Here is a 23,746-nt window from a genome sequence, read left to right on the forward strand (position 1 = left end):
TTAAAATGTAATGATTTGTAAATATGCATTTAAACACATTTAAAATATAAAAAGCTCAAGAACTTGGAAAACAGGAGAGAAAGTACCCCTCAATATTATGACTAAAAAAAGACAAACATTCTTGATTCCTTAGCTTTTCCTATCCAAAATAAGAGAACTTGTATTTGCCTTTGGCATTCAGATAAAAGAAAAGAAAAAGAAAATGATGGACATTAATAGAGGTCATCTTAAATTAAATCTTTTTACTGTTCAATCATAATTGTGTCTATTATATCCTAAATCAGGACAAAAGCAGAGATGAAACTAAATATGAAATGCTATGAGTTTAAATAGTTGATGTTTAATAAAATGATACAAAGCTACATAAGCTCTGAGAACTAACTAAAACCTATTATCAGGGCTAAAACATTTCTACCTTCAAATCTTCAGCATAATTGCTAAATAATTGCTGTTCATTGATTTCTGGTAGGGAAATGATTCCCGCTATAAGGCTAATTCCCCAGTGGATGCGGGGTTAGGATCACTGCTTCAATCAGACCTGACTTAGAAAAGTAATAGCATGCCAATCTACCAAAACCCAGTTAACATTGCAAGGTTAGGTGAGAGTGTTTACTCTCTAGAATAGCTAATGAAGGATTTTCTGTCTCAGCAACTTTTAAGGGTATGGGGTCGAGCCTGAGTATGGGCAGGAAGAACTAGATGAATTTATTCTAGGGAATAAAATGCCCTAGAAATTTCATGCAGAAAAGATAGATGTAGCATGGTGGGTTATTATGCTACATCTATCTTTTCTGCATGAAATTTCTAGGGCATTTTATTTTCAAAACAGATTAAATCAGCCTAGTAGAGATACACAGGAATAAAACCAAATAATTAAGCTAAAACATATGATTTGGATTTGATTATCTATGTATTTTAGGACAAAATGTAATTTAATTTGAAAAGAAGCAACATTTGAAAAGTTTTCTTCTCGTGTACTCAACTTGAATTGTGAGTGCAGACATCATTTTCAAAACTGCTGTTGTCTAAGATGGTGGTCACCAGCCATTTTGGCATGAGGTACTGTTTTCATGAGGACAATTTTTCCACAGACTGGGGATAGGGTGGCTATGGGGATCCGGTAGGAGGCACAGCTCTGGTGGTGATGTGAGTGATGGAGAGGGGCTGTGAATACAGACAAAGCTTCACTTGCTCTCCAGTCAGTTCTCCTGTGTGGCCCAGTTCCTAACAGGCAATGGACTAGTCCCAGCCTGAGGGTTGGGCACCACAGCTCTAAGGGTATAATAAAACATAAATTTATATTAATAGGAATGTATTTTCACAATATATTTTTAATTTTAAAAATTAAAATGCTTTAAAATTTCACTTGGCACAATAGAAAATGAAGAACATAGAATTTTAAAAGCAACTTATTCATCATGATTTTTAAAAACCAGTGACTTCATATTGTGTCACAATAAATTGTTCTCATCCATGGCTATATGGTTATTTTTTGATTCTTTAGTACTTTTTATTAGTATGTTTTCTGGATAATTTACATATATTTCTTTTTTAACTCAAATGATACATAATATACTTCATTATATTTTAGGGTTTTTTCCTTTCTGTGTAAAATTTATAAAGACATTCATTTACTTTTTTCATTTATTCAATTAATATTACTGAACACCTATTTGGAGTCAAACAGGATGCTAAGTACTGCTTATGGAATGGTGAGATAAAATATGCACTATTTGTAGACCCATGCAGATAATGGTCAATTGGAAAGGAACAGGGATATTACAGAAATCATCACACAAGTGACTGAACATTTACACGTTAAAGTAACCACTGTAAAAGAAAACCACATAGGATTTAACAAATATATGAAAAAAAAGTTTTCATCATAAGAATTTGGTTATAAATGCTAAGATATTCATTACTTAGTGTCAAGCATCAGGACAGTCCTCTCTGGTTAGTATAGAAAAAGGTCCTAAAAAAACAGAAAATTATTTGAAAAATTTAGAATGAATTGCAGGCAAGACAGGAATATGTAGAAATACTATTCTCTGCCCTCTCCACTAAACAAAGAAATAATACTGTGTATTGAGTAGGAAATGAAGTCAAAAATCATCTGAAAGAAGAAAATAGAACCAATATTCCAAAAATGTTTCCTTTTATATAGTAGTCATGTTGCCTCTAAAAGGATCAGGGGATTCATTTAAGGTAGTTTTTATTTGTTTTGTTTTTGTTTTTAACCCAAGTGAGTAGAAAATAGTCAACAATACATCTCTTCTATAGAACTCTAATTTCACTGTGACCCTGTGAGAGCTGAATACATTATTTTCAGATTTTTCCAGTTTTTGATAAGGGTTGTATGGTGCCATCTTTGTTCTGTTCCAGGAGATTATGTGGTCATGTCTGTCTACTTCGATCTGAGCAGAAGAATGGGGTACTTCACCATCCAGACCTACATCCCCTGCACACTCATTGTTGTTTTGTCCTGGGTGTCTTTCTGGATCAATAAGGATGCTGTTCCAGCCAGAACATCTTTGGGTGAGACACATTTCTTTTTGTTGTAACATCCCAAGATAATCCTTATTTACCTTTCAGAGTTCATTTGCTTTAAAATCAGCCAGTAATTACATAGAAATGCCATTTGTTTCATTTTAAGGCAAGCGAACATATTTATAAAAAAGAACAGCATTTAAAGTTTCCTAGTTCTGTTTTTCTTGACTACCTCAATAGGTTTTATTTCCCTCCTAAGTTTTCTTACTAAATTTAAGTTAACTGTTAACAAAACTTTTAATTTTAGCATATTTATTGTCTTAGCCTCTGGGTAGTAATGTGCTGAAAATGCTCACACTCACACCAGACCATAAAAGCTGATTGCATTTATCCTTTCACAACTCTATATTCAGCAATGTCACATTGGTAATTTTAAATCAGCCAAATTGGAAATACTAACACCATGGAGACAGGTAAATGTCATAAATTAGGACTTCTTTTTTCTAGAGAGTCAGTTGTACATATCTACTAGCACAGCACTGCCTGCTGGCTAATTCCAACATGCATAATTAGTGTGATGACATTTGAAGTAATTGGGTCTTTATAGATGAATCATTGAAACAATTATTTTAGGGAAAACACATTTATATGTGAAATGTTTAGGGAAAACCCCCTTTAAAATTATTTGCAATTTACTCAAACTATTAAATGTGGTGATACAATTTATTAAATTGTGTTGGATTTTCACATCTTTTTCTTCATGGGAAGAAGTCTCACATAGACTAAACAGAGCCATAGACTCTGAAGGTAGGATGAATTATAAATCCACAATTCCCTTTCATCAGCTACATAACACCAAAAATCACATCACCTGCTAACTCTCTGGCTAGAGAGGCAGTAATAGTTAATAGTTAGCGGTTAAGAACTTGGTTTTGAAATCCAACAAATATGGGTTTCAAGTTGTATACATAGTATGACCTTGGAATGCCCTTTAATCTCTCCAAGTCACAATTTCTTCCAACAAAAAACATGTATCAATCAATTCCTATACTTAACTTGTGTGGTTCTATTAGTGTTAAATAACATGTTCTATGTTTGCAGAAATGTTGGCTACTATAGTTGTTTTCTGACAAAATGATCTGTACTAGGTTATTAAACTGAGGGCAGAAATGATTACTGGGGGAAAAAAGACAACATTTGCATATCTGTCCTCTTCCAAACCTAATTTAGTTTCCCATCTGTTTCAAAATGAAGTTATTTTGATTTTTCCTGTTACATGCAGTACTTTGTGCTACAAGTCCTACTTAACAATTAAAATATCTTGTCTAATGCTATATACTGAAACAAACCCAAAATACACTTGAGCCTCTTACTTTAGGGTCGTCATTTCTCACTGGGTACAGAATGCATATGTCTGTCTCTCCTGTCAGAATGTCAATGTCTTTTAATGCCCAGTAGAGTGCCTGGCACATATATGTTGCCCTAATGTTTGTTCATGTAATATATGTACTTGTGAATGAATGGGACAAAGGCATTGATGCCTTCCAATCCACCCTCCTCCCAAAAACATTTTAAGGACAAAAATTTTAAATTAATCCCTCCTCTGGAAGCCAGAACTCCAGCTGGTTAAAGTCTCTTTTATGACCCTTTGAGTAGCTCATTTCAACAGCTTATTAGATAAACATTCATTGGCATATAAACAACATTAACAGAATGGACCAAGGTGAGCAGATTAAAGACTAAGGGAGAGGCACGTAAGTAAAATAAATAGCAGGTAGGTGCTTCTGCATGTTGATCATTGACAAGTCCAGGCAAGCTCAGTGTGATCCCTTAGCCTTTTCTGGTCTTCACAACTGCATGCAGATATTGTAATGACAATTATTATCACATTTTTAGAGCTGCAAGTTTAAGTAACTTCCACGAGGTCAAACAATAAGGAAGTAGTGGATCTGACCTCAGCTAATGGGATGCAGGTTTGTTCTTAGGAGGGAGGCTTTGTTGAAGGCCAAGTTGTGGGCACAGGTGAGAAGTGGAGCTGAGCCAGTTTTTCCAATTTAATTTTTCGGTCTCACTTCTCCAGATCACTGCTTCTTAAATTTAATTGTACATTTAAATCACGCAATCACTAGGGGACTTTTACTTATTTTGAGGTCTCACTGTCACTCGAGCTAGAGTGCAGGGGCCTGATTATAGCTCATTGCAGACTAGGGGACTTTTAAAAGTACAGATGTCCAACCCCAAGGGTTACTTAGTTAACTTGTCTAGAGTATGGCCTATGTGTTAGGATTAAGAAAAAAAAATCCCCAGGTAATTCTAATGTGTAGTCACTTTTATAATACTGTTCTAGATTTCACGCAGGCCCATTTCTCCAAGGTTTACAGTCAAGATTGAAGTGAGCTAACTGGAAGCACCTGCAGACTTTAAACTTCTGGCCACTGAATGCTCAGGGCCACGTTGTGTAATGAATCAGATAAACATGTCCACAAGGCTCAGAGACTCAGGCTATTTTCTGAGCATGGAGCAGCAGAGTATGGCAAGCCATCATCTTTGAGCTCATCACACTTTAATGCAGTTTGATATGCAGTTTAATGCAGTTTGGTATCTACAGGTAGTGAGATTTACTCCTAGTGTAGTGGAGATGGATGAAACAATGAAAATACTACTTGGTATTTTTCACCCAACTGATTTGGGGTGAGGTAGCATCTGTGAAGAGCCTGCTTTATGTCAAGCCTGGGGGTGTTATTAAAAGCTATGGATATTATTCATCTAGGCCAGAGAAGAGGAGTCTCATTTCTTAGCAAAACAGGATTAATAAAAAAAAAAAAAACACATCAAGCTTTGTTATTGTTGGTTGGTGAATCAGTTAAAACCACTTCTCTACTTCTTATTCTTGATGTCCCAGCAGTCTTCCTTGTGGCTCCAGGCAGAACTCTGAAAACATCATAATAGAATTCTTCAAAATTCCACTTTTACAGGGCTCAGATGAGCTTCCATGGAACCAAAATAACATCTTCCAGTTTGCTAGCTCGGTATTTAACTTACATGTCACAATTTGTTTCACCCAAACTATCACATACCAGATTTTTGTAAATGAACTAATCTCTGGTGTCAACTATAAACACTGACATTTTCACTTGGCATAGGTCGAATGTGGCCTGAGACCTGATTGCAAATGAAGGCTGAGGTGCCAATTTAGTATTTTGCTTCTTCACAAAAATATCAGCTGTGATTAGGTACAATCAGAACTCCTACATGAATTAATGCATAAACAACTCAACTGAAGCTTTTTTTAGTTTAAGAAATAGATTTTTCTTCTCTAAAGTAAATGGTACCAATACCTAATATTTATTAAGACTTCACTAGATACTGGCCCTCTAATGCACATGATTTAACTTACCCACTGCAAGTGCCTCATGAGCTTCTTCCATTACTTCTTTATGCACCCCCAGTTTGTTGATGAGGAACTTGAACTTCCTAAGGATCCACTGACTAGAAGATATCCAGATTCACATCAGGAATCTATAATAGTTCCCAACTGTCCGGTCCTTCATTCTGCATGTTCATCTTTCCATACGTTCATGGAAATAAAACAGGGTGGTTCAGGACACAGCATTTGAAGTCAGGCCATCCAGATTTTATCTCATTTCTACCACACATGAGTTTGAGCACGTTTTCATTCTTTCTGTGTTCTGTGTTTTTCACCTGTGGATGATAGTCCTTACATCATGGAATCACAGGGAGAATTTTATAAAGTGCTTACCACAGTGTCTGGCCAATGGAAAAGATGGATAAAGGTTAGCTACAATTAATTTGCAATTAAAGCTATCTCCCACAAGTCATAAATATGGATTTCTATTCTCTCATGTAGTCTCAGCCTATTGATCTTCTACAGAAGCAGCCTTCATTGATTCATTGTTTCACATATTCATTTGACATTTATTGAGTCCTGGTGATGCTCTACTATGGGGTTATAGCAGTTATCAAGATAGATGCTTGTTGTTGCAAAGTGTACAGACTAGTAGTGAAGATGGATTATTACATAATCAGTAATAATATAGAAAAAGGGCTATAGAATTTATCACTATAGTTCCCTCATCACTTCTGTCCTACACTAAAGCTCCTCTTCCCTATAAAGTCATTTCAGTCAACTCTAGTCTTTCCACTCTCTGGAATTTCAGTATGTATTTAGGAAAATCAAATATTACGGTAAAAGTGACCCAAAAGAACCACATGACTCTTGGAAATATAGCTAAATTTTCAGAAATGTTTCTGACAATGACTTAAGTGATTAAGAAGAAATACACCAGGTGGAGCCTGTGGCTCAGTGAATAGGGTGCCAGCCCCATATACCGAGGGTGGCAGGTTCAAACCCAGCCCCGGCCAAACTGCAACCAAAAAAAAAAAAAAATAGCCGGGCATTGTGGCGGGCGCCTGTAGTCCCAGCTGCTTCAGAGGCTGAGGCAAGAGAATCGCATAAGCCCAAGAGTTAGAGGTTGCTGTGAGCCGTGTGACGTCATGGCACTCTACCCGAGGGCGGTACAGTGAGACTCTGTCTCTACAAAAAAAAAAAAAAAACTAAAAAGAAGAAGAAATACACCAATTTTTATCTTTTCTTTTTTTTTCTTTTTTACATTTCAAAAATTTTTTCCTCTTTCATTTAAACATAAAACACACAACATGCAGGTTAACTTAATTATATGGTGTCTTTCCAAACCAAGTATCTTTGACTGTGTCTTCAAGCACTGAAAATAAACCAACATGTTCCACAGGTAGACCCATACTCTTCTTCTGTCACCTCATGTCATTTGAGTTAAGCACAAACTGAGAGTTATGCACAGTAGTTAGTTTTCTTTAAGTTAGGCAAATAATTTAATTGATCACCATGAATAAATACTATTCTCTTATTTCACTGGGTTTCTCTTCTTTATCAATACCATTCAGAGGAACATTAATATATATCCAGTCAAAAAGACACTGCAAGTTGAAGGTCAATATTCTAGATGATCAGAAGTTTTCATTTGTGAGAATTATAATAAGTGCTGTTGTTTAATGACCTGCCATAGCAAAAAGAGCAATTTACTGAAAACAAATTTATGAAATTCTTGGTATACTTTATGAAAGTTTGAAATTATAAATAGAGAAGAACTATTAAGATATTAAAAAGCTAACATTGTATATTTGGAACCACATGCTAGTTACAATTCATTGTTACACAGCACCAATACCCATGACACATCTTGCAAGAATGAAACTAACATATTCAGACAAAAGAGAAAAAAATTCTGCTTCATTTATGAATATTGCCAAAGAAGCAAATTTTCACTTGAAGAAAAAATAATGCCTATGTAAATGCAGCCAAATGTTTCTCCATTTAAGAAACTATCATCATAAGGAGGCTGTACATTTTTTGTTATTGTTGTTTAGTGTATTACTTATCTCTTGTTGCACCAAGATTTCATCTCAAGTTTTGGAGTGTTTCTTTTGATCAATCCTAAAAGCAACACAATCATTTTAGAGGTTGCAGACTACAACAGCAAAGATTGACTGTTAAAAAAAAAAATAAATAAATTTATCTTTTAAAATCAAAATTATTATAAAAGTGGAAACTACAATAGTTAAGGAAATAGAAAAATAATCTTCTGGGAAGACACATACAATGGAGGGTAAACTTCATGATCCAGAAGGCATGGGAATTATTCCAAGAATAGTGCAAGATATTTTTAATTATATTTACTCCATGGATGAAAATTTGGAATTTCACATTAAGGTTTCATATTTTGAAATATATTTGGATAAGATAAGGGACCTATTAGATGTTTCAAAGACCAACCTTTCAGTTCATGAAGACAAAAACAGAGTTCCCTATGTAAAGGGATGCACAGAGCGTTTTGTATGTAGTCCAGATGAAGTTATGGATACCATAGATGAAGGGAAATCTAAATTGGAAAAGCGACTTCAATTTTCATCTTTTCTTAGCCCTTCTTACAAGAGTATTTCAGCCTCACTCAGTCATCTTCTAAGCATGTTATGCCAGTAACCCATATCTTATAAAACAAAAGCTTTTTCTCTCTTCTTGTATGATACTTCTGTTCTTCTCTGTAGCTTCCTCCTCCCCTATTGCTCCCCAAGTTTCTGTGTTTGATCCCTTCTGAGTTTCTCCAGCACTTTCATTTAAGACAGTAGATTTTGATTATCTCCTAGAAGTCACTTGGTCAACAGTAACAGTCATAACTGCTCATCATTACATAATGTAAACTTTTTTTCCCATAAGGAATATAAATCACAAACCTGGAGATTGTAAAGGCATGAGATTACTTGCTTTTGGAGTAAAGAAAGATGCTTTCAGTCATGATAAGAAATACTTAAGTAGAATCATATTAATAGAATAAGATCGGTGAGTCTTCAAAGAGTGTGTCCAAAGGAGGAGAAAACTGAGGCTCAGATTGTTAAAAGACAACTCAAGTTCTTACAGCAGGTTCAACTGTTTGAACCCTGCATTCATATTGCCTTTGTTATAAATAGTACAGCTTTTATACTAGCAGAGCTCCTGATCAATGCATACAGTTGGTCCTAGTTGCATTCCCTGACAGGAAACACCATTGGTAGGACTAGTTTGCTCGAGTAATGTTGTGCAATATGTAAAAGAAGGGTTTTGGAATCAAACATTTTATTTCTGTATTCAGTTCCTTCTTGTGCTACTTAACAGTGGAGTAGTGCTGGTCTTTCAGCCTCATTCCCCTTGTCCATAAAATCAGAATGAAAATGTCTGTTGTGAAGATTCAAAGAAATTATGTGCACAAAGTGCTTATTATCATTCCTGCTGTAAGGAGGTTTTCAATAAATGTCAGTTATTATGGTACTTCTGAGATATTTCTTTTCATCCCATGATTTAAAGAATTCATTATCAGTCTATGTCACCTACACACAACTTACCTTCTTGTTTAACACTTTGAGTGATTTCCCCTTGCACTTTGAATAAATGCAAACCTAATTGCATGCACTTACATGATAAAAATTCTATTTCACCACCATCACCTTTATCCCCCATCGCCTCCCCAGATGACAGACATTCTTGTAATTTTAAAAAAGGCCAGGCTTTCCTTCCTCAGAACACTTCACCAATTTATTAATAGTCAAAAGTTGGTTTCTTCTAATATTTTACGTTTCACCTTAAACATCAGCTCCATGAAGAGGCCTTCCTAACCATTCTATCTAACTAGGTTCTCACCATCCTGCTGTTCTCCAAGACACATACCATAATTTGAAATTATACTTTTCTTTCTGGCTTGATTCATACCATGTTTGTCTCACTAAAATGTAAGGTACAAAAGGGCCTTGACAAAATCTGTTGTATTTCCCTAGTCTATATCAGTGCTTATCATTGGTAGATAGAAGGCAGGCATAATAAACATTTGTGGACAGCGGGAATTAATTCCAGTTACTCCTCCTTCCCAACTGCTGACACTGCTCATCAGAAGTCACAAAACAAGTTTCATCTCAGTAGTGATTCAGTTACCTAATGTGCTTCTGAGATCACACAATGATTTGTTTTGTTGTGTTTCTCTGCAGGTATCACCACTGTCCTGACCATGACCACCCTCAGCACCATCGCCCGGAAATCCCTCCCCAAGGTCTCCTATGTCACAGCAATGGATCTCTTTGTATCTGTCTGCTTCATTTTTGTCTTCTCCGCGCTGGTGGAGTATGGTACCTTGCATTACTTTGTCAGCAATCGGAAACCAAGCAAGGACAAAGACAAAAAGAAGAAAAACCCTGTACGTATCATTTCCCATTGGGACCACTGAAATTTTTAGGAGGCGAGACCACAAAGTTTTAATTTAATTTAGCTTAGTTAAGACTATCTACAAGCTAAGGCTCAGCACGTTGGGCTCCCACAGGAAAACAGAATGTATGAGTTTGGCAAGACCATAGGATTCATATATGGTTACCAGTTTCTTGAGAGAGACCGATTATCTAAGTCAGACTCCTTATACAAGTGTGATTACCTGCGCCCTTCATTTTGTGGGGACTAAATTCATTGTTAAGAAATGCATCTATTTTCTATAATAGATGAAAATAGTTCCTATTATTCAAGGATTTATTAATTTTCATCTTTCTGCTCCTTTACTATAATATTTTCAAATTACTGTTTTTAATTAAAACTTTCACCCAAGGCATTCCCCTAGGCACCCACAAAGTTCTTGAAATTTCAAGGATAACTACCCCTTTACAAATAGTTTAATGTGCATGTGTGTGTGTGTCTCTGTGTGTTGTCATTAAAGGACTTATAGTTGGTGATGACAGTCGATGTTGATTTATAGTTACCAGCCCATTTTTGCATGATTGAAAACAGGTAGAATGACTTTTCTTAGAGTCATACCCCATCTCTAAAAATAGCTGGGCACTGTGGAAGTGCCTGTAGTCCTAGCTACTTAGGAGGCTGAGGTAAGAGGATCACTTGAACCCAGGACTTTGAGGTTGCTGTGAGCTATGCAGCCACAGCACTCTACCAAGGGTGACATAGTAAGACTCTGTCTCTAAATGCCACTAAACTTTAAAGAGGATTAGGCACAAACATTTATGCCTAAGGCAATTGCCTTTTATTGTGGGTGGTGAGGAGAGAATGAGACTACATATTTACCCACTTGAACACAGTGACTGGCTCATGAAGTTAGTGCCTATTCCTACCCAAGATGGGTGTCTATTCCCATCCAAGTTAGTGTCTATTCCCACCCAGCCTTCCTGGATTTACAGCCTTTCCTTGTCTTCTGCTCTTACAATCATGAGAGCCATAATAGTGTCTGTCTATCCGACCCATCAATTTTAGAGGCTGGATTATAAGAAGGACTTTAGCTGATTTTAAGTTGTATCCTGGTATATGTGTAGCCACCCTAGTGAAATTTTACGAGTGGCACTTGTTTATTCAAATGTAAGACTTTGTAACAGGTCAAGAAAAAAAGCATCGTTAATCTTGATGATTAATAGAAAAGAAATTCTTGTCTTTAATTTCTTAAATATTTTCTGTGCTTTATGCAGCCTTTCTCTTCCCTGCCTGTTTGCCTCTGTCTTTCTATTTTCTCTATCCTTGTTTATTTATTTTTTTGTTTGTTTGGTTTTTTCTTGGCACCCTGTCCAACGAAATGCTTTCCATTTCATTCTACCCGAAGAAGGTGGTTCTGTTAGTTGTCGGCATTATCACTGGGCAGATGTAAGGAGGATATGAGGACTGGCTTTTAAACAAGTTCTGAAAAGGCCTTCTGACTGTGTCAGCAATGTCACTGCCCATGGATTTGGTTGCAGAGATAGAAACAGTTGGATTCTTTAATCCAGGGTCCTGGAAATGGCAGAAGAAGAAAAGAAAGTGGAAGAGAGGGGATTAAAGAATCTGAGAAAATGAAGTCATCTGAGAATTTCATGCATTTCCCCTTTTAATCCAATTAGGTGATTTGTATTAGAACTAGCAAGAACTTAAATGGGGAATGAGAAGCTGAAATTTCATTGTTCTATTTAATATGCCCTTTGGCTAATTGTGTGAAGACTTGCCTATTAAGGCATCCTTGATGATAATTAGAAAATAAAATTACAGTATTTCTACACAGGGGGACTAGACAATAGAAAGCCTTTTCACAATTGAACAACACTGACTTTTTTAGTCAAATAATTGTGGATTAATATATGAAAGATTTCACTAGCAATCACAAAATTCCACCTTTCCAACTTTCAGCATATACTTTGTTTATCCCAATCTCCTTCTGTGTTTACAATTTTTAGTTCATTTCACTTGCTATATTTTCAAAATGTATTTTTAATTTGTCTTATTTTGTCTCTTTTTTTCCCTTTTCCTTTTTCTTCTTTTTTATTAAAAAAAATGCAATTCTCTTTTCTGTCTACAAACCCAAAGCTTCTTCGGATGTTTTCCTTCAAGGTATAATGTTTTTGGAATGGAAATTCACTGCATGCAACTGCTGAATTTAACTATTAATGCTTACATGGTGTTTTTTTTTTTTTTTTATAAGCGTATATTTAGGCATTCTACTAGAAATAGCATATCCAAACTGGAGAAGGTTCTATAGAATCCTAGAATTGATTCAGCAGCTATCTACCAATTCACATAGGTTTTGATCTTACCCCAAGTTCAAAAGCTATAAACCCTATGACATATCAGAAGTCAAGGGGCTACTTTAATCATCAAAGCCAAAATGGGCAACTCCCTCTTCTCAGATGAAGATAGGGATCCAGTTTTACTGGATACAACTAACATATTTGTGCCTTTTTAAAGCTAAAGTTTAACTATGTAAGATTGTTTTAAGACAATCCAAATAAGATTGTTTTATGATTGTTTTATAAATTTAATAATCTCTATTTGAACTCTACCTCTAACTTCCATAAGAACATCTTTCTCTTTAAAAGCCTTTTAGTTAAAATAGCCATACTTCCCTTCCAGAGTGACCAGTGGGTCCATTGGCTGTATTATAAAATACCACAAAAATATTTGTATTTTATTCTGATAGCTGTTTGGTGACATTAGGATTTGTATTTATATTATTCTGAAACTACCTTACACAAATTAACATGAAATAAATCATGTAGTGTTTTTATAATTTTATAATTGGTCTGGCCGCAAAGATTAGATTAACATGTAGTCAATGGGTACTACCCTGTTTCCTCGAAAATAAACATCCTCTGAAAATAAGACCTACTTACAGGAAAGATAAGACGTCCCCTGAAAATAAGACCTAGCGCATCTTTGGGAGCAAACCTTAATATAAGACACTGTCTTATTTTCGGGGAAACAGGGTAGATTCTTTTCAAATGCTAAAAAGAATTTGACAGATAGTAAGTAATATTCTTTTCTGAATTTTCATTCATATGTAAGTAAACATTGCTAACATGCTTAAGCTTGCCAATAGTGAATGTTAACACCATATTCCCTTAAAATATAAGTCATACGGTTGTAATATAAAATCAATAAACATCTATATTTATATAGATATTAACATTTTCTATTAACAGCATTTGATGCATTGTTCATCATAATGGGGTTTTCTATTGGTCTATAAGTGAGCATGACACAAAATTTGATTTCAGAATTGATGTGTTTTTATTTCTCTGTTCCACTCACATGCAGCACCATTAAATGCCTTCATGTAACCAACTTCACCTCTAATAGTTAATAGAATAAGATTCCATGTAGTAGCTTGATTTAAATCCTTAAACTTTGAGTTCTTTTGGTGTTCAATCTCTTGCTATAGCTATTAGCTTGATAATATTATTTTCAGCTGCACTGCTTAAGCTCAAATTTTAAAACCTGCAAATGTGCTACCTTTCTAAGTTTAATTTTATCATTGTAGACCATGATATCATAGCAATTTCCTGAGTGCCCATTTTCAAATTCATCATCACATTGGTGTAATTATGGAGAAATAGTCTAGGATATCTCAAGTATAACCAACTGATCCCATTCCCTACCCTTATCTCAGGCTCCTACCATTGATATCCGCCCAAGATCAGCAACCATCCAAATGAACAATGCCACGCACCTTCAAGAGAGAGATGAAGAATATGGCTATGAGTGCCTGGACGGAAAGGACTGTGCCAGTTTCTTCTGCTGTTTTGAAGACTGCCGAACAGGAGCGTGGAGACATGGGAGGATACACATCCGAATTGCGAAGATGGACTCCTACGCACGCATCTTCTTTCCCACTGCCTTCTGCTTGTTCAATCTGGTTTATTGGGTCTCCTACCTCTACCTGTAAAGAGGTATGAGTTTCATTGATGTGGGTCTTATTCACTGAATCTTACGGAGAGAAGGTGTCCGTTCTATGTCCACTTAAATTATCCCCTAATAGTTGATAATGATCTGAATTTGTTTCTATGTCCAAACCTGGTAAATTGTACAATGTCATATTGTTCATGCCCAACTCTCCTTTGGTTAGTGTAATTTGAATTTTAATGTGTGTTGTGTTTCAAAACTGAAAGACAAAGTAAAATTACAGCAACAACTGAAACCAAACAAGTTATTTTTCGGCTACAGCAACCTAAATAGTGAAAGCCCTGACTAATTATGGTGGTGGTATCCTTACCTGATTCATTATATTAAAAGGTCCCAAACCATACCCTGTGTTCACTTGGGGTCAAGTTGTGGTAAATTTGATCCCAATAGAATACCTCCCTCATTGAGAAAAATTACAGCTTATTTTAAAGATAAAAGATGAGATCAGAAATCTATTATTCCATTATCACAAGAGAGGAAGAAAATTTTCTCTACATCACATGTACAATGATGTAAATATTTCAATAATTTAGAATGCCTCAAGTTTAATGCATGCATCTCTTTAGAGCCAAAATAAATGGATTGACATTATCATCATAAAGTACTGTCTTTTATTTTTTTGTCCTTGGGCTATAAGAGCATCATGAATGTAATTATAAGGATAAGAGTTTGGGATTGGAGGGAGGAATTTTCATCGCCTTCTCCCTCATGCATGAAGACTCAAACAGCTTATTATTTTCCTTGTATGACATATTACAAAACTTTAAGTAAAATATAGACTGAGTAATCATTTGCCACCTCTAAATATGCCCAGTTTCAAAATTAGAGTATGAAGTAGTAGTCTGTGCTTACCGCTGTTTTTACTTCCTTTAAGATGACAGTTCATAGCAAACTTATTCTTCATCTCAAGATCTGCTTCTAGTGATTGTGAGTGCCTTGTGGGCAGAATCCTTGTCATTTCTTCTTTAGGTCCTCAGCACTTTGCATAGTGCCTGGCACGTAGACAGTGCTCAAACGTGAATTGCCCTCATATGCTTCTGATGAATCTCTCTGTGCTGGCCTGAAACTAGTGATTCATCTTTTCATGTAGACATTGTCAAGTGATACTTGATCTTATAAAAATAACCAGAAGGATCCAAAGAACTCTGACTATTATGTTCATCTTCAAAAATTTATTTTCAGAAAAAATCCATACTCCTTTTAAAACAATATGTCCCAAGTTTGTGTACAGAGATGACTCTGCGAGGGTATAATTAGAGTTTGTGTATTATTTTTCCAGGTTTGGAGATGAGTCAGTTCTGACCCATTCACAATTTCATCTGTAAATTTATAACAGGAATAAGAAAAATTCATACCTGAGTGGTATTCTGAATGTAGTATTCAATGCTCTGTGAAGAAAAAATAAAAAGCAATGCATAAATGAAAAATTAAAGAAAAAAACAAATGAATGAATAGCTTCTAGAGGTTGAGTCTATGAACAGGGCCTCATTAGACTATTCTGAAATCCAGTGAAGTGGTTTCTTCAGACTTCAAACGTGATGAGTTGAGCCCTATCTTCATGTACTTGTCCTGAGTCCTTATTTTTCTAAAATAGCACCCTTTGTCATTTATTCTTTTTTTATGGCAGTTAATTGCTCTAAGTTAGAATTCAGTCACAGCTAGTGTAACTTTACAGATAATCTAAAGAGTAGATAAGAAGAGAGATTGGCTTTGTTAATATAAAACCATGTAAAGTCATCATGCCGTTGTCATCTAGATGAATCTTGAAACACATTTAGCTGCCAATTTTACAAACGTTTAATGTCAGTGATTTAGTATATAACCTTAAACAAATGTAAATAGAATGAATTATTTTCTAGTTTTGAATTGTCAAGATATTAATTGTTGACTCTTTGGGAGAGTTGTTGGCCAGTTTCAATGGTGAGAAACATGTTATTGTCAACTTTAAATGTGTTCTGTCATGAGGACACACAAAAAGCTAGCTTTCCAATGTGTGCATAGTATCGGCAATATGAATATATATTATAACTATTCTGATCTTAATTATCAGCTGCTCCCTGTCTATGTATTTGAAAACCTTTTCTCAAAGGGAACTGCCTAACATGGACTTTTACAATAAAAATGCTGCATTCTAATTCATGGTGGCATCTTGGTGTTCTGGCTGGACTGTTTGTTTTAAAGATTGTGACCTCTCCTGTCTGAATTTCTAAAATGCCCTTTCAATAAACTTGACCTGAGAGCCCTATGACTGTGTTCTGCATAGGAATGCTCTTCACTTCAAAAGAATTAAGAAATGTTCTGGGAGGATGGGGGGAAAAAGGAAAGTAGGGATTTTATGAAGTAAACAAATTTCAAGTCCTCTACCTAAAGATTTGTGGTGTGATTTACAGTTTTTAGCCAGGGCTGGGTTTGAACCCACCACCTCTGGCATATGGGGCTGGCACCCTACTCCTTTGAGCCACAGTCACCGCCCTTTTGGTGTGATTTAATATGGACTCTGGTGGCAACAGAATTGGGATTACAGGTGTTCCATTTACCAGTTGTTTGCCAATTGTCAACTCATCTTTCAGAAGCCTCCATTTTACTAGCTATAAATTAGGTCTAATACTGCTACCCCACTCAACAAATAGACAAAAGATCTCTCCTTCACTTCCTATGTCTTCATGTTTGGTATGTCTCTCCAGCACTGCTGCTATGCTACTCCCATACCATCAAATTAGCTCTCCCAATAGAAATCAACAGTAGTCATCTACTATATGCCTCTACATCATGACATTTTATTTTTAGGGAATATTTGCATGGCAAACTCTCTTTTAAACTATAGGTTAGAAATACATGTGTATTGTTGAAAAAAATCTTATACTTTTAGTTAATTTTAATGTCAAGAAACATTTTGCACCCTAAACTTAAAAACATTAAGAGCCTGTGTCTTGTTTATTTAAAAGACTTATGGAATTCTTGAAAGAATCAAGTAGTAAAATCCTTCGCAACACAAGTGCCTTAACCTTGCCCTGCCTGTCAGTCTCTTAGCCCCTCATAGCTTTTTACATCTTATTTAAACATCTAGTTCTCACTTTACAAACATATAAAAATATAGTTTTCACTTAGACATTGTATGCTCACTCAGTGCTCTTATCTTTAGCTGAGTGATATTCATTGCATGGCCATCATCTCTTTTTTCTTTTTCCTTTTTTTTATTGCTTTTTTTTTAATTTTTTGAATCTCAATATTATTCTGACCAGTAGCAACAATGTTTGTCTGTGATGAAGGTCATATGAAATTAACCACAAGATGCGGTCCTTGGGGATTATGTCAAAACTTGCTATCTCTATGCATTGTCACTATGAATTTTTGTCAAATGTGTAGGAGACAGGGAAATGACCTAGACTGATAGTAACACTATAGTTTTCAATGCTCAGTGAACTGCTAGAGGTCACGCATCTAGTCAATAGCAGATCAGGGAAAGTCATCTGAGCGTTGTTCCTTACCCACTGCTTCAGAGTGTTTCAGAATTTGGAAGTAAAACTCAGAAATACTTTATCTTTCTATTAATACTTTTAGAACTGTGAAATTTGAAAACACTTTCATTCTTGATTTTGATTCTACTTTGATTCTTTTCTTCTCAATGAGAGAAACTTTAGGATACAAAGGTTTAACAATTAAGTTCCTGAACTCATTCTAGGAAAAGTGCTACATCCTTCATTGCTGAATATCATTATGGTCACCTTTGAGGTCACCTTTGAGGTCCTTCCTGAGCCATGAACTGACATCTGCACCTAGTTCCCCCTTCAAAGCAATTTGAGACTTCTTTATCTGGAATGACCATTACAGCTATCTTTATATGGCACAGAAAAACACATGACAACAATAATGAATATCACTCAGCAATACACCACTGCATTTCAACACAAACACAACTATGAGACACTAACATACCAAGGTTATAAAACCTTACCAAGTTGTTTGTACAATGCTGCCAACATGGTGCATGGTGGTAAGTTTGTGAACTTAATTGTCAGACCTGGTAGGACAATAGCTCTGATGATTATTCCAGAAAAAGAGTCTCAAATTTTCTTTGAAGAGTAGACTAGGCACTGTCATGGGTGCACAGTTTCCCAAGGGGAGTTCTTCAAAGGTGACCATAGTGATCTTCAGCAATGAGGTATAGCACATTTTCTAGGATGAATTCTAATACCTAATTATCAGACCTCATACTTACCAACAGAGATAAACTGATGGATTTTGCAACTCTTTTATTCTCTATTATGTGCTACGACCAAGCAATATTCAGTATTACCCTTATTGCTTTCAGACTCTGTTTCAAAGGAGTCTTCAATTATGTAAAAAGTTCCAGACCTGGAATTGGCCTTTGTCCCTTACGGTACGGGGCAGTAGGCAATCAATGTGTTTTCCTAGGCTAGGCTTTGCAGACTCATTCTTGCTATTATTTCAGTGGAGTGGTGAGGAATGATGGAACTATTCCAACAGTTTCCAAACTTGGAGATTACAGACCAATGGCAAAATCCATTTGTAACTTTTTTCTGCCATCTTTGGGATAATAAAGAAAAGCTTTCCTTTAATTATTGCTTGTATCACAAAATGGAAAAGCAGAACTCTTGTTCAAGATTAACCAGGTTCAAATTCTAGATTCGCCAAGATCTGTCATGCAACTTTTCTCTACCTCAGTTTCCTCATCTGAAAAAATGGATAAAATCCATATGTATCTCAGACTTTTATTGTAAAGAGTAACTGAGTTAATACCAAGAGATAATTGGGTATTTTCCAATTTTCCTTAGTACAAATAGGGAATTTCAGAAAAGACAGGGCACAAGGACCATATCTACTTTGGTTAAGAATATGGCTTATCATTCGCAAGGACTCTATTTTCCCATTTAAAAAGAAAAAGAAAAATATGTCACTGTACCAAGGATAGGATAGAGATTTCAAGTCACAGCTGGTTATTGTCCCCAAATATTCCTATCTCTATGGGACTCAGTTTCTTCGGTAAATAAGGGGAATTGGCCCCTTCTCCTCCAGAAGGCTTTTATCCTATCACTTCTGTGCTGTGTATTATGGTCCAATGCTATTAGTCATGATTACCATCTAACATTCAGATATTATGAAACTCTATCTTATCTCCACATAGCTATTTTGGCTTTGTCCAACTTCTTCCAAAAAAGTACATTTCAGATTCAACAGTCTCTGAGATTAAGGATGCTACCTAGTTCATGAAGTCTGTTCAGTTTTATTAAAGCACAACTATTACCATATCTGAACATCATAACTCTCACTGGCTAACATCAAGGAATAAGCAAGGCTACATTCTTTCTGGAGGCTCAACGGGGAATACTTCCTTGCCTTTTTCGGGTTCTAAAGGTCTCCTAATTTCTGTGACTTTTGGCCCTCATCCATCCTTAAAGCCAGCAATGTCATCACTCAAGTGTCTTAATATTTTCTCTGGCTCTGACATCCTGCCTTCCACTTATAAGGAATCTTGTGACTATTGGGTCCAACCAAATAATGTCCTCATCTCCAGATTCTTAAATCAGGCCAGCAACATCCCTTTCACCACATAGGTATCATATTCGCAGTCTGCAGGAATTAGAACATGGATATCTTGGTGATGGGGGTGGTGGGTCATTATTCTTCCTACCACAACACTCAGCTTAGGAAGCAAGTCTCAGGACCTGGAAAGAGCTTTGGAATGGAAGCCACTGCCCAGGAGCTGTGGCCTTAGATAAATACAGCCCATGACTGACGGTGGCCCATCGAGAAGGGAGGGTAAGAATAAGTAGCCAGAATTCTCTCTTCTATTTAAAAAATACCTAATAGGCCCAACCAAACAAAAACTAGGGGAGCAGGAAATCTGGACAGTGTGGGCAAAAAAGGATAGAGAATGGAACTAGAGAAATGAATAAAAACTACCTGGAAAACCTTTCCAAAAATTAACACGTGGCACAAGGGAAAGCTTCTTTATTTGCACCCTACTTACATTAACTTTCTGAAGATAAAGGAGAAAGTTAGGTTTGTTTCTATTTGACTTCTATTTGGTGAAAAAGTAGTCCTTAAAAGAGATTCTATTAGAATATTAGAGACTCTCGGGTAGCATCTGTGGCTCAAGGAGTAGGGTGCTTGCCCCATATACCGGAGATGGTGGGTTCAAACTCAGCCCAGCCAAAAACTGCAAAACAAACAAACAAACAAACAAATATATATATATATATATTAGAGACTCTCATATTTCATTATTCTATCAGGTAGTTTGTTCAATATGCACAACTTTTTAATTGGCTTTATAATGGGAAAGCAAATGCCTTTATAAAAATACTTTCTGGGAACTAACATGGGTTAATAGCCATGACCCTCCAGTGAGTCCTGTGGCAAGGGTACCAAGTCAGTTAGTGACTTGTAGATCAAGCAGCCTTGAGCTGTTTTAAGAAAGGGTGGTCCTTCTGGGCCAATATTTCTCATCTGTTACTGAAGAACTTAAAAAGAGGCAGGGCTTCTGAGTCACTGGGAGCCCAGGGGTACAATCCTATCCTGGGATCAAGGCTAAAAATAGCAAAGCCACAATCCTATTTCTATAAGGATTGACTATAAGGACAATTAAAACGTAATTGGCACAACTTAACCTAAAGCGACTGCAGCAGAACCATTTGAAAAGCAGACCAGCTTAGTACTGACACCCTGAACACAGCATCTGACTGGGTACAAGGCTAAGTTTTCCTTACGGACAACCTGCCATTCTCTTTTATGCCATCAGAGGAATTTAGTCCTCATTAGGGCCAGGTTATGAACCCCTCTGTAGAGAATTTTACTTGGTACTTAAATTTAGTTCTCTTCTTCTAAACCTCCACTGACTGTTTCCCTTTTCATTCTTTCATTCTCTTTATGATTTTTTCCAAAAAGACTTGATGCCATTGTGAAGTAATGAAGATGTGATTTAATTCAATAAGTATGTTGAGTGTATACTGTATGCCAAGCACCACACCAAACATTGGGAAAAATTATTGGCACTTGCCCTGTCCTTAGGGAATTTAAAATACAATACAAATAAAGAGTGGACTAAATTTGAAATTCTTTTTTTTTCATTAAATCATAGCTGTGTACATTGATATGATCATGGGGCATCATTCACTAGCTTCACAGACCGTTTACCAAGTTTCACATATACCCTTGTAAGATGCACCGCTGGTGTAATCCCACCAATCCTCTTCCCTCTACTCACCTCCCCCCTTCCTCCCCTCCCTTTCCCCCTCCCCCTATTCTTAGTTGTAACTGGGTTATAGCTTTCATGTGAAAACCCTAAATTAGTTTCATAGTAGGGCTGAGTACATTGTATACTTTTTCTTCCATTCTTGAGATACTTTACTAAGAAGAATATGTTCCAGCTCCATCCATGTAAACATGAAAGAGGTGTGTGACGAAAGTTATTAATGCTGAAGTAAAGATGTGGTCACAAAAGTCTTACCTCTCCCCAAATTCAATATATATACAAAGATTACCTTAAGCTGTAATTTTTCCATTAATTTTAATGTGTTTATATCTCAGATATACAAAAATAAGCCTATAATGTGGTAGATCACTTTATGGTGTTCTCCTAGGATAATACATTTTTCATTAAAAAAATCACTAGTCTCTAACAGAGTATTGAATCAATTTTTTTCTATTAATAATATATTTTCTGGCTTCTGTATGAGGTCACACAGGCAACATGTAGTTCTTTTGAACACATAGCGGTTTTCAGGCACAGTGATTTTTACATAGGCACTAAATACTGTAGAATCCCAAAGTGCTCTGATAGGTGTTTTACATTACATAGTTAATCTTCCTGATTTGGCATTAGAGAATTGGTAACAATTATTAAAGTAAGAAATTCCTACTGTTATCATGAAATCTGGGGTTTTCAAACTTGTATTGACCTATAATAGGTAATAATTTTAAAATCTAATACACATTTACTGTGCACGTCCATGCATTTGCAGTATGTATGCCAGATATGGCCTCACTTGTAAGCTACAGCTCCTTAAAAGTAGGGGCCACAGGGTGGCACCTGTGGCTCAAAGGAGTAGGGCGCCAGCCCCATATGCCAGAGGTGGTGGCTTCAAACCCAGCCCTGGCCAAAAACTGAAAAAAAAAAAAGGTAGAGGCTATAATTTTCACCTCTGAAACTTTATTGATTAGCACAGTGCCAAACCCACAATAGGCAATTGAAAAATGAAGCTGCAAAATAAAATCTGTAAAACTGATGCTGCCAGACTATTATTTGTGAAGTTATCATTTCAAATACCCACCACTATCTTCCAAGGCCCCCACCCATAAAATCTCCCTCAGAAAAGTATGCTAAAGATATGAACAAAATCAAAAGTAATCTTCAGATGTTATGTAAGACTACTACAAAGGCAATACTTAATAGAAAACACCATGAAATTTCAGAAATCTTTTTTTTTTTGAAAGTCTATATTGCCCTCAGTAGAGTGCTGTGGCGTCACAGCTCACAGCAACCTCAAACTCTTGGGCATAAGCGATCCTCTTACCTCAGCCTCCCAAGTATTTGGGACTAGAGGCATGCTCCACCATGCCTGGCTATTTTTTTATTGCTTAGCTGGCCCGGGCCAGTCTTGAACCCGCCAGTCTCAGTGTATTTGGCTGATACTGTAACCACTGCGCTACAGGTGCTAAGCCAAATTTCAGAACTCTTGATGAGATTTATTTACTAATTATCCATCAACAAACACCAAAAAATTCAAGTAGTGGGGGGAGGGAACAAGAAACCTTATTCTCAAAATGAGATTTTGCCATAGTCTTTCCAAGAAGGGACAAAACTAAACATACTTCCATTTTTGATAAGTTAGGAATTATTTATGGTTATTTTAACGTCTTTAAATTTTCTCCAAAGCTAACTTTGAGAGCTTTTTGTTATGCATCATGGTCTAATACCTAATCAAAGGTAGGGAAAAAAAAACCTGATCTTCTGGTTATTTTATTTAACTTCTACATCCTTAAAAGGTTGATTTTGACTGTTCATATTCTTAATATAAAATGTAAGAAACAGGTCACTTTGTGTCATCAGAGTGAGTGAGAGGAAGAGGAAGACCAAGGTCAAGACTGAGATAGAAAGAAGAGAGAATAAATAGCACAAGTGTAAGTATACAGGCATTGACACTTCTCTGACCACTAATTCATTACTGTTCAGAGTAATTTAATTAGAATTTCAAATGTATATACTTCTATCATATTGGCATTTAATTTTTTTATTCATTAAATTCATATAAGCCTTCATATTACCACCAGTAATAATTTGAGCAGTTATATGGATACTTTTATATTTAATAGAAAATGGTACTTACAATTTTCCAAATAATCTCTTGTTTATGATAAAGTCTAATTATTGCTCACAGTTGGTACTTAATAAATATTTGTGTTGCAGCAATAGTGACCAAAAAGTATACATAGAGACATAAGGAAGATATGTATCTACATGTT

At 35.9% G+C, this 23,746-nt stretch overlaps 1 protein-coding gene across 2 annotated transcripts in view; it reads left to right on the plus strand.

Moving 5' to 3' along the window:
- Positions 1-16,395, plus strand: part of GABRG2 (gamma-aminobutyric acid type A receptor subunit gamma2) — a 147,151-nt gene extending 130,756 nt beyond the window's left edge. Inside the window, exons 7-10 of one of the 2 annotated variants that reach the window (XM_053566856.1) lie at positions 2,383-2,535; positions 10,057-10,262; positions 12,389-12,412; positions 13,968-16,395. In XM_053566856.1, the coding sequence (XP_053422831.1) occupies positions 2,383-2,535; positions 10,057-10,262; positions 12,389-12,412; positions 13,968-14,243 (659 nt within the window). In that variant the 3' untranslated portion in view covers positions 14,244-16,395. The remainder of the gene's footprint in view (positions 1-2,382; positions 2,536-10,056; positions 10,263-12,388; positions 12,413-13,967) is intronic. The other variant, XM_053566857.1, reaches the window with a different exon arrangement.
- The last annotated feature ends 7,351 nt before the right edge of the window (positions 16,396-23,746 follow it).

The sequence above is a fragment of the Nycticebus coucang genome, chromosome 17 (assembly GCF_027406575.1).
Source record: "Nycticebus coucang isolate mNycCou1 chromosome 17, mNycCou1.pri, whole genome shotgun sequence".
Taxonomy (NCBI): domain Eukaryota; kingdom Metazoa; phylum Chordata; class Mammalia; order Primates; family Lorisidae; genus Nycticebus; species Nycticebus coucang.